General features: G+C 44.4%; 1 protein-coding gene across 5 annotated transcripts in view; it reads right to left on the bottom strand.

Moving 5' to 3' along the window:
* Dnajc6 (DnaJ heat shock protein family (Hsp40) member C6) overlaps nucleotides 1-7428 on the bottom strand; it is a 137320-nt gene extending 129892 nt beyond the window's left edge. The window contains exon 1 of one of the 5 annotated variants that reach the window (XM_048351497.1): nucleotides 7333-7428. Coding sequence is in view for 2 of the 5 variants with exons in the window: in XM_048351486.1 (XP_048207443.1) it covers nucleotides 3490-3610 (121 nt within the window). In the remaining 3 variants the exon portion in view is untranslated. Of the gene's footprint in view, nucleotides 1-3489; nucleotides 4493-7332 lie in introns of those variants that run through there. The other 4 variants (XM_048351486.1, XM_048351487.1, XM_048351491.1 and 1 more) reach the window with 4 other exon arrangements.
* Nucleotides 7429-12123: the final 4695 nt, after the last annotated feature.

Raw genomic sequence — 12123 nt, 5'->3', positions numbered from 1 at the left:
AGCAGACCCCAAGTTTTAAATATACTGGCACTAAAGACCATTATAAATAGCCATTAATAGGCATGATGCTCTGTTTCAATAAATGGATTTAGAAGACTTTTCCAGGCAGGCTCCACTGACCATGCCATCCTTCCACAGTTCTTCACAGTCCTTGTCTTGTTAGATGCCACTTCTGAGTCACTAGATTGGTGAGTCATGCCTAGCAAGCGAGGCCATCTTGCAAGCAAAACGAGAGAGAATTTTCAGGAACAACTTATTAGGCAAGAACAAAGAAAGGCAAGAAGGCATTTGATTTGTTCTAGCAAAACAAAAATGAAAGGTGATTTTAAAAAAAACAGACTGCTGTAATATTGAGGGTTAAACTCAGATGGTACTCCCCTGTGATGTACACCGACTGATCCCAATTACTTGGCTAGAGCCTCTTCTGACTTAGTCATTTGCTCCCCAAAAATATGGCATGGAGTAAAGGGAAGTGACTACCATTCCATCACCACATTGGGCTTCCCTCATCCTCACAAGCCTCTATTTGATTTTCTCAGAGCACCCAAAATAGCCATAAAATAGGCAAGAAAAGAGAGAAACACCACCGATGGGGGAATATTGAGGGTGAAGCTGTATAATCAGGGGGCCAACCACAGAAAGGGGTCACATGGCTACCAGGAAAGCTGAATACACATCCATGGTGCTAAGCTATCAGGCCAGATGAAAATAATCTATCTACCTGTGGAATATCTATCAGTCTTTAGTCTCCTACTAGAAGAAAGAAGGATGCTACAACAGAAGACTTTGTGGTTAGCTCAGAAGATATAACTGCCCACTGAACTTTCCAGACCCATATCTAACCATATTTGAGGAGAGATTTCCCATTGGAAGATGTGGACTAATGACCCATAAAAATAACAACCAGCCCTTTGTGAGGCTCAATGTACCAGGAACTCGATTAAGCATCACAGCACCATGACAGCACAGAAATTATCATCCCCATCTTGAAAATGATACATAATTCAGTTTTGGGAAGATTAACTACACTGGCAAGATCACATGATTGTATAACTGTGTGGCATGTAGTACTAACAGATTGAACGATAGCCAGATTATGATCAAAGCACACAACTCTAGATGCCCAAAGTACATCATGAGAAATTCAAGTCACCCTTTAAAAACTCAAATAAAAATAGGATATGGTTTTCATTCATTTTATTTTTCCTCTCCATGAATACTGGAATATTCTTGTTGTATACTGGCAGATAGGATGCTCCACAGGTAGTCAGTCAGTCTTTAGGCTGCCATTTATGAGTCACATGAGACCCTGCAAGTCACTCAGTATCTCTAGATATCCCTTTCTCAGTTACAAAATGGGGGAAACAAGTAGTACTTGTTTCCTCCTTTCAGATGCATTATCCAAGATGTAAGCAAGATCTTGTAGGTGAACTACTCTATAAAGTATCATTCAACAGAAAGTACCTAAAAACAGCCTTATGCCCAGCATGTTTAGGGGAAGTTAAGAGAAATATTAAGTAGAGAAATGTAAAAAGAAGCTAAGATCCCACCTAAGAATGAGCTGTGCTGGGTGGACTCTAGGACAGAAAGAAGCAGAAATCAGAGGATGCTGTACATGCAGTACCAACTTGTTTTAAAATTATAAAACTAGAACATGCATTGTAACTTGACTTACAATAGTGGCAATATCCATTTATTTTTCTCTTGTAAACATTCACAGGCTATCCAACACCACAGTGTGCAAACAATTGTCATTTAAAGAATCTCTGTTCTGATCACCAACCTCATTCAAGCAAAAGAAAGAAGTGATTGGACTTCAGACCTACTAGGTTTCAGCAACAGTTCTTGAGGACAGTAGGAAGGAAATTTTACTGCCAAACTGATTAAAAATAGGAACACATACTTGGACCACCAGCAAGATAACAACAACAAATTGTAGACTCTCCCTGACTACCATCAATAGAAAAGCATGTTTCTAGTACAATAAATAAATACTTGAAAGGTAAAAAAATATATTGGTCATTGTCTAATTTATTTTTATAATACTCACTATGCACCAATTCCTTATAACTAGTTCTTTTACTTCATTAATTTATTTGTTCCTTAAGCAGTGGGGCAGAGGGGATGGTACCAGTGGCCTGGCCCTGGTGCAGCCTAGCTTCTTTCCTGATTCAAGTCAGCCATTTTAAAAATCAAGACCTGTCATCATCTCAGGAAGGATCCTAGAATGACAGAACAGAAGGAAAGACAAGGTAGATAGACGGAGGTATCTGCAAAGTGCCAAACCCTGCACTTCAGAATGCTGAAGTGAATGTGTGGATGAAATCTGTAATATCAAATAAACAGTGACAAATATAAATGTCCTACAGGTGATGAAGTACTAAAGGAGAGGTTACAGGTGGCAGGAATACCAGAAAGGCTTCGGAGAGGACCTGGCATTTATCCCAGTTTTAGCAAATGAGTAGGAAATGTACAGGGTGAGAGATGAGGGCACAGCCATTGCCGACGGAGGGTGTCATATCCTCCTTTAGCAGCCTCCTAGATGACTTAGATACCATCCCCACTCCTCTTAGCCTGAGCAGTAGCACCCTTCACTTTCCCCTTACTCAGTTTAGGGGAACTATCTCCACTTGTCTTCTCCTTGAGCAGGAAGCTCTCCCCAGCTGCATATTGGACAGGCTCAGGCAGTTTTATTTTTCTTCTTCTCGGTCTTATTTTTATTTATTTTTTTCTTTCTCGGGTTCTACATGCAATGAAACTGCTTACCTAAGTTAAAGTTAAGTCTTGCTAATTGGTATTGCCTTAGGGAGGCCTTCCAAACTCTTTCTCTCCCAGCATTCCCTTAAAGGGAGATGAGTCAGTTTAAGGACTGTAATGTCTCCCTCCCTAGATGCTCTCCCTTCAGGCCTTGGCAGGAAGAGTGGCTCCGTTCAAATTACGGAATGAAGGAATGAAGGGATGAAGGGATGAATGAATGAATGAATGGGGTGAGCCCGTGACTGGCTGGATGTGAGTTCTGGCCTTGTGAGGACAGGGTGGGTGGGGCGTGGGAGAGGGTTTCCGGAGCTTAGAGCTTAGAGCTGGAGTCTCCACAAACAGGTTGCAAAGCGGGGCGGTGGGGTTTTGATTGATTCCACCAAAGGTGCTGCATTGCAGGCGCCAGCCCCGGTGTGGGAGCACGCCAGGGCGTGCGAACCCCAGTAAGCCTGTCACCTCGTCCCGGTGTCACCCTGGATTCCCCCGGTGCAGAGCCAGACAGACAGATGGGGGGAGGGGGGCTCTTCTGGGACTGCCCGGGCTCCTGGCCGCGGTGTCCCCAGAGGAGCTCCGGGACCTGCTCGGGCTAGGGAGTCGCCTAGGCGAGGGCTCCGCAGGGCATCCAAGCCGTGCTGCTGGTATTCGGGTTCAGGGGTTCCCCGGCTCCACGAGGACACCCCGGGCGCCCGTCCGCGGGGTAACAGGTCCCCAGCCGGCCGCGCCCACACTCACCCTGCGCCTCTGCCTCCGGGCGAGCCGAGCGCGTCCTCCACAGCCGCTGCGTGGCCTTCCAGGGCCGCAGCGAGGACAACAGCCTCCGGCTCCTCTTGGCCCCTTTCTCGGTGGCGCCCATGGGTGCGCGCGCGCCCCTCCCTCGCCGCCGCCACCCCGGCCCGACGCTCACTGCCAGCCGCCGCCGGCGCCGCGCGTCTGCCCGGCAGGTGCCTGGGTGGCCGCTGGGGGAGCCCCGGTCACCGGGGGAGGAGCCTGCGGCGGGGGGGGGGGGGGGGGGGGAACCGGACCCGGGCGAAGTGGCCCGGCCCGCCGGGGGCAGCCGGCGCGGAACAGGTGCGCGCTGGGGCCGCCAGCGAGGCGCTCAGACCCAGCCAGGCGTCGCTAATGAGCACGGGAGCTCCGGAGCGGCTGGGCACGGTTTTTATTCCCATGCCACAGTGGAGAAAACCAAGGTTCCGAGAGATTCCGTGCTTTGCCCAGAGACCACACAGTGCCGACCTTCCCGCGTCTGGGGCTCAGTTTCTGCCTTTCCTGCGGCGGTCCCCAAGGAATCAACATGCTTTTTAAAAAACCAATGAAAAATCTGACAGCGGCTTCTATTTTCTAAAACTGATTATGAGTTACCTCTGAACTTAAAAATAAACACACAAAAAACCTAATTCTGGCCTCGTTTCACATGTATTGTTAAACGTCCAGCTTTCTCCCATTTCCCGGATGGAGAAACTGAAATCACGAGTTCCCTTTATCTGTTGCACTTTCGCTTGCAATTAAGAGAGACTGACCGACCAGGAGGTCAAATCCACGACCCCTCAACACTGCCTGACTACAATAATGATTTTTATTATTATTAATGCCCACGGTTGAGTTTTCATGTGCTAGATTTTACACACATCTTATGTACAGGACCCAATGGTACTAACTAGTGAGAAACAATTTAACTCTTACCTTAATAGGTACACATTATATACCTATACCTAGGAGGCTAAGACCTGAGCATCAAGATTCAAATCCAGCCCTTGCAGGAAAGTCCAGTAAGACTCTCATCTCCAGTCAATGACCAAAAAGCCAGAAGTGGAACTGTGGTTCAAGTGGCAGAGCACCAACTTTGAGCAAAAAAGCTCAGAGACAGTACCCAGGCCCTGAGTTCCAGCCTCAGTACTGGCACATGCGTGTGCATGTGCACACACGTGCACGCGCATGCACACATGCACACAGAGAACTGAGAACTTAGTATAAGTTACACGTTGGGTAGAATCATAAAATTGCCAAATTTGTGGGTCCAGTTGAATATCAGATAGACAAGGGTTTTACATGGTGACAAAAATGAAAATCTTAAGTGGAGGTCAATGAAACCTGAATGCTTTCAGATGTGATACAGTGTGTGTGTGGGGGGGGGGGGGGTGACAGGTATATTCTAGCCAAAAACAATCGCAATCTAATCATGATACATAAACCTTAAATGAGGACATAGGCAAAGAAACTCACCACCACTTAGCACTAAGGAGATACAAATTTAAACCACAAAGAGCTATCACTTCACATCTCTGAGGATGGCCACAATGTAAAACAGTGACAGCACCAAACACTGGCAAAGGCTCAGAGGATAAACTTCATGGATTATACATTACTGACAGGCGTAGAAAATGGCACCGACCCTCTGGAAATATTTAGCAGCCTCCTACAAAGCTAGGCCTACAAGCACCACATGATCCAGCAACTGTGCTCTGGGACACTTAATCCTCCAAACAAAAACCCATTCACACATAAACCTATGTGCAGCTTTATTTGTGATAGCCCCAAACTGGAAACATCAACATTGTTTAGTGGGTCTATGATCTAATTTCAGTTGCTAACATGCAGTACCATACCTTGTGTAAGTTATTAGGAAAGGAGACTTATTTTAGTTCATGGTTATCCAAACACAAGGCGTCACATCTGGTGATGGCTTTCTTGCTGGAAAAGTTCTAGAGGCAGCACAGCCTTGCAGGGCAAGGGATGAGACAGAAAGTTCTCTGTGTATGTGTGTGTGTGTGTGTGTGTGTGTGTGTGTGTGTGTGTCCTCTGTTCTCTTACAAAGTCACCAGGATTCAATAGAGCTCCATTCTGATTGCCTTGTGTAATCTTAATGAGCTCCTAATGGCCTGGTTCTGAGTGTCCACATAGCACAGTCCGATTAATATTCTACCTTGTCAAGATGTCATGAAGGTAATTAAGCTCCTCCATGAGTTTTAAAGCAGACAAACCATATTCAAATCACAGCCATATCATTGTATACACTGAGCAATGAAAAACATGAACTATATTGGTATATGCAATCACCTAAATGAATCTCCAGAGAAACATGTTTACTGGAAAAAAAAAAAAGAAAGAAAGCATTGTGGTGGGGGGGGACAGAAACTAACCTAAAACACAAAGGGCTGGATGACAGGAAAGTGCTCTAACACTTGAGCTTCCATCTCCAGTCTTTGCATTTTGCCCAAGCCAATCTTGAACCAAGATTCTCCTACTCATACCTCCTGCATATCTGGGATTACAGATATGTGCCATCATGCCAGGTTTATTTGTTGTGTTGTTGTTGTTGTTGTTGTTGTTGTTGTTGCCAGTCTTGGGGCTTGGACTCAAGGCCCAAGCACTGTCTCTGGCTTCTTTTCACTCAAGGCTAACACTCTATCATCTGAGCCACAACACCACTTCCAGCTTTTTCTGTTTATGTGGTGCTAAGGAACTGAACTCAGGGCTTCATGCATACAAGGCAGGCAAGCACTCTACTGCTAAGCCATATTCCCAGCTCCTTGTTGTGTTATCTTAATCAAGTGTTTGTCCTGGTTAGCCTCAAACAGGAATCCTCTTGATCTCTACCTTTGAGTAGCTACAGTTGAAGATATAAGATATTGCACCTTTTTAATTTGTTTTTTTTGAGGGGGGGGGTTGTTTTGTTTGGCTACACTTGCACTCTCTATCTTCTTGCCTCAGTTTCTTAAGTGTTGAGATTGTAGGCATGTACCACCATTCCCAGCTCTATGTATTGTTTCAACTCTTGTATATGAATCTGCAATTATCTTGAAATAAAACATATTTTAAGTTGCATATCCACAATGTCATATAATTTAATAAAACATTTGCAATGCGCTTGACTCCCTGGACTCATGTTTTCGCTGCCATATTGGACTCCTTCATGACCCACAAGAGACCAAGCATTATATGCTAAGTATCAGGGTGAGGGTGTGAAAGGCTCAGAGGTGTGGAGGTCCCCAATCTGAATTCTTTTCCTACTTTAGAATAAGACCCTTAGTGATCTAGGTAAGTTACATTGCAAAAGCAATTACAAGACATCCCTGTTTTATTCTTTCTGCAATTCAAAATAGAGGATTTAAGTATACAGTGAAGAGTATAGATAAGAGAGAACTGAGAGAAGTTCTTGCTCTCTCTCTCCCATTGCTGAATTTTCTTTTACAATAATCTCCATTCTTCATAGCATCTACACTGGAGAAACTGACCTGTGGAACAAACCATCTATTTAACAAAGCATCACAGGAACAGCAGTCACATGCTACCGTCTCATAACCGAAACAAGGGTTTCCTCTGCTCCTAAGACTTCTTACCTTCAGGTTAGAACACTTGGTGTCTGGTTCTGATTATCCAAACCATCTGTAAAATGTTTGTGCCCCTTCCCCTTCTGAATTCATATTTTAATCATACACTACTCCCATAAGGAAAGATGGTTTAACCCCAGAACCTAGAAGAGCCTGCCACCATAGTTCCCTGTATGCTCTGGTTTCACTAACTGCTTCTGAGATCTTCAACAAGATCCTAGCCACAAAGGGCCCACTTTGGACTCACCTTTCCTTCCACTGTCCTGACACATCCAGAGAATGAGATCAGCTCCTGGCGGGACCCAGTGGCTCCCCGATCAGGGAGAGTTGAGAGGGATACTCTGACTTGCCCTTGCTGTCCAAACAGCATGTGATTTCATGGCATTCCTCCAGTTCTGAGCTGGAACAGGGCCAGAAGTCCCTGGCTCCCACAGTTACAGTGTGCTTCAGGCAGATCCTGAGACAGGGGTGGGGGGAGTGGGGAGAGTGGGGGGAGGGGGGAGGAGTGGGAGAGGGGAACCCATAGTCTCTGGAGACCATGGAAATGAATGCAGCCAGTGAGATGTTGCCCTGAGTGGAAACATCCCAGTGCCCAAGGCACATTCGTGTGCACTCACAACAGAATGTCTTCTCAAATGTCAAAAATGCAAACCCAGAAAACTACTGATTTGTACAGTGTACATCTGGATCATTGGGCAAGGAGAAAAAGAAAATAAAAACAACTTTGAATTCCATTCATGTTTACAAAGGTAAATTTAGAAAATTTAGAAAAATGACAAGCCTCAAAGTCAGGGAGATGTAAGGGGTATGTGTGTGTGTGTGTGTGTGTGTGTGTGTGTGTTTCTCTGTGTGTGTGTGTCCTGCCATATAAGTCCCTTAAAGTAAAGTAATTTGGTACATGACAAGACAGCAATGATGCTTCTCGTTGGATGCCTAAGACCAATGGCCAGAGTTGATCATTTGGCATGGCCTTTAAATGATGTTATAAATATCCAAATGGCCCTTGGGAAAAAAAGGTTCCCTAGCCCCGTAAGAAAGAGAAATGAAAAGGTCTGGAATTTTGACAAAGGTCACATCCTTCAAACTTCATAATGTAATCATTCTATTAAGTTCAAGGAGTTTCATTAGCACCACCACCCTGTTACAGAAACTTCCAGGATAAAAATTACATGTACAAAACATTGAGAAGCCTCTAGAGCCACTGGGGTCAACTGTGTTGCTTCAGTAGTTGCCCCAATAGCAATAATGACTTGGGCATTGATCTCATTATCATTAGTGTGGGAAACAATTAGAGAAGTCTCCACTTCAAATTTATTTTTCAAACTGAATTTTCCAAGTTCACAAGATTAAAGAGCAGCGTGTACATAAAGCTCCCAACCATGACATTGTAAGCAGTGGTACAAGGTGTGGGAGGAGGGAAAGCAGCTCAAGTAAGAAGTTTGGGGACTTAAAAGTCATTTGTTGGGGCTGGGGATATAGCCTAGTGGCAAGAGTGCCTGCCTCGGATACACGAGGCCCTAGGTTCGATTCCCCAGCACCACATATACAGAAAACGGCCAGAAGCGGCGCTGTGGCTCAAGTGGCAGAGTGCTAGCCTTGAGCGGGAAGAAGCCAGGGACAGTGCTCAGGCCCTGAGTCCAAGGCCCAGGACTGGCCAAAAAAAAAAAAAAAAAAAAAAAAAGTCATTTGTTTCTATTACCTGTTGCTGTATAGTAAAGCAGCTGTTGCGGTTTACTTACAAAATATCCCCCAAAGGCTTATGTATTGACTGATTTGGTCATGAAGTAATCAATAGATTCATGCCCTAATGGATTAATAATATGATGACATCATTTGGGAGGGTGGAAAGTAGGAAGTGAGACCTAGATAGAGAAATTAGGACACTGGGTCCAGGTCTGCGAGGGTTGTAGCTTTTCCTGTCTCTTTCCAATATTCTCTTTCTCTGACTCCCATGATGTGAGTTACTCCTGCTCCTCCATGCTCTACCTGTCATAAATAAATCTTTCCTCCCTCAACACATCTATATTAGGTATTTCATTACAACAAGAAGAAAGTCAGGTAATACACCACCTATAATGTAGTAGTATAAAACACCAACCATTAGTGACTTGTTAATGATTTTGCAATTTGGACAGGGCTCAGAAGGAACATAGCTCAGGCTCAAAATCCCTCCCACATAGATGATGTCTCTCTCACCTAAGGAGCACCAAGATGGTACTGGCTGTCAGGTGGGAGCTCAGCCAAGTACCTTGACTCCTCTCCACATGGTTTGCCACTGGTATTCTTGAATATGGTGGCTAGGTTCCAAAAAGAAGGAAGCCAGAGCTCTGGGGCTTTCTTAAAGTCTTGGCTTAGAAGTCCTCCCAAACTGTTTCCTGCACATCCTATTGGTCAAATCAATCCCAAGTTCAGCTGTTCAGAAGAGAAGCCATATGCTTCACTTCTTGGTGAAGGAAGGGACATGCACATACAGCAAGCAAGCAATACTTTAAGGTCATCTCTGGTGACTAGCTAGCACAGGCCTAGTAGCCAGAGAAAAATGCCATCCAGATTCTCATCCATAGAAAGAAATCAGATGCAATGTATGAATGAACATCTCTCACTTTGAGTGCAGAGGGGTCTACAAGAGGCCCACTAGATGGGGAAATGACGTATTAATGGGCCATCATTCTAAGGTGAAATGATATCTCAACTTAAAACCATCAGAAACATAGAAGTCTTTTTGAAGCACCTACCATGCTCCAACTGAGCCTTGTTCATGTCTTCCTAATTGAATAAAGGGCAAAGAACACTAGGGTTGGCATGAAAAACCTAGATGGAACCCCATTTACTTGTCATTTTAATGTCCTAATACAAATACATAATTTTTCGGAGCCTCGCTGTTCACCTTGCAGGTAAGAACTTCTCGGCACATGAGATCATGAGTCTGCCTAAAGAACTGGAGGGGAAATGATGCAGTCTATATATAGACCTGGCCTCTGAAGGCTTTCACACAACCTTCACACTCTTTCTACTATTTTAGGTGATTGGACAGAAATCTAGGGCAAACTCTGGGGGCTGTAGGATGGTGGATCCAGGGTCCCTGAAGGTTTGCATGATACAGAGCCCTCCCACTTCTCCACCAATCACATTGGACTGCAGTATGAACAAGAAACACATTTTCCATACCCAGCACTGAAATTCTGTAGTCGTTTGTTGTAGCAGTTTGAATAGACTTTCTAATATACCTATGCAGCTGGAGACGTTGAGGGAGAAATACCTGACTCTAGGAGATAGCCTGGGCAACAGGACACCAAAGAGCAAATGAGATCATTTGAAAGCACTGCAGAGGACAAGTTTCTCTGAGTGCCACTGTTTCACATTTCCCACCACTGTAAGTTCATCCACTTCTTTTTCTCAGTCGTGAGTTGTTGATGATGGTGAGAGCTGAACTGGGAGAGCAGAGAAGAAGGAATTGCCAAGTGGAGAAGGGTTGGAACAATATGAATATTTGAGAAAGCTTGCTTGTTTAAGCTCATCTTGAATTTTATTGGATTGCCTTTCTCCTGTGACAGTAACTCGAACAATTGCATTCTCTCTTCTCCATAAAAATATTGCAGCCAGGAACCAATTTCTCATGCCTGTAAGTCTAAGCTACCCAGAAGACCAAGATCTGAGAATCACTGTTCAATGCCAGCTTGGGCAGATAAATCAGAAGGACTCTTATCTCCAATTAACTACAAAAGACCAGAAGTGGAAGTATGGCTCAATTGGTAGAATTCCAACTTTGAGCAGAAAAAGCCAAGCAAGAGTTCATGGCCCCAGAAATATCTCTCTCTCTCTCTGTCTCTTTCTCTGTCACACACACACACACACACACACACACACACACACACACACACACACACACCTACCCTGAAGTGATCCTGCTATGGTCCCTCAGGTACAACTCTATACAATTATAAAAAACTGGCTCTTTTACTCAAGGAGTTTTTAGTCCAATAGAGGAGAAAGACAGTAAACAGTCACCTAGCAGACAATCATATAAACATATTAAATTGTTAGTGTAGGGAGGAAAAGCACAGAGTGCTAGTCCTGTTGACAAATATATAACAAGTGATTAAGCTCATGGAAAATCAATGAAAAGCTCCTTGAGAAAATGACATTTACTTTTAGAACTGCAGGATAATCAGAGTGGTTCTTGGGGGACAGGGGGAATGCTGCTGTTACTAATAATCATAGCCAATATTTTCATAAGTTCAGAGGTTTAGGTGGGGTCTTCTTATGGAACTTAGACTGCCTGGCCTTGAACCTGAGATTCTCTTATCTAAAACTCCTGAGTTTTAGAATCTGCAGGCATAAGCCACCATACCCAGACATCACCAATACTTTTAGAAAACTTATTATGTATTGGGTACTGGTCAAAAAGTATCTGACATATATAAATGAATTTAATCCTTCTAGAATCCCTATGAATTAAGTACTAGTACTATTCTGAGATTACACATTTTAAAAACGGAGGCACAGACATGTTGAGACAGGGTAAATGAAGAACTTGAATTCTGTGGTCTAGCCGCAGGGATCATATTCTTTAGGCAAGACAGTCTTCTGGAACCAGGAAAGAGCAGAGAATACCTGAGTGGTTAATGCTTGGTGGGCAATGAGGATAGGTGGCACAGGGAAAAAGTAGGGAAAAGATCAATTTGATTTTGGAATTCCTTTATGGACAGGACTGGGGGGCACTGTGACATGCACTATGAGGTTAAACTCTCCTTATTATTCTTGGTGTCTGTTTTCTGAACACAAACTTGGTGATCTGGAGGAGCCACAACCAGTAGGAGGATGTGGAAGTGGTCCTCCCTGCTGGCAGTTCACACAGCCTCTCATCCCCACGTTCTTCCCTAAAGAGCTCTGCAGTGCCCTTATGGTTGACCTGGTATCCTAGCAAGTGTTTGTGTTTCCTGCTGTCCTCTATAGTGAGTTTTGCTGATGCTACCTCTGACTGTTCAGCGAGCAGGACACACCTCCTGATGAGCTGTGCTGATTGTATCAAACTCAG

The sequence above is a fragment of the Perognathus longimembris genome, chromosome 7 (genome assembly GCF_023159225.1).
Source record: "Perognathus longimembris pacificus isolate PPM17 chromosome 7, ASM2315922v1, whole genome shotgun sequence".
In the NCBI taxonomy this organism is placed as follows: domain Eukaryota; kingdom Metazoa; phylum Chordata; class Mammalia; order Rodentia; family Heteromyidae; genus Perognathus; species Perognathus longimembris.
The sequence above is the reverse complement of the archived record's forward strand: the minus strand, read 5'-3'. Positions and strand labels throughout refer to the sequence as shown.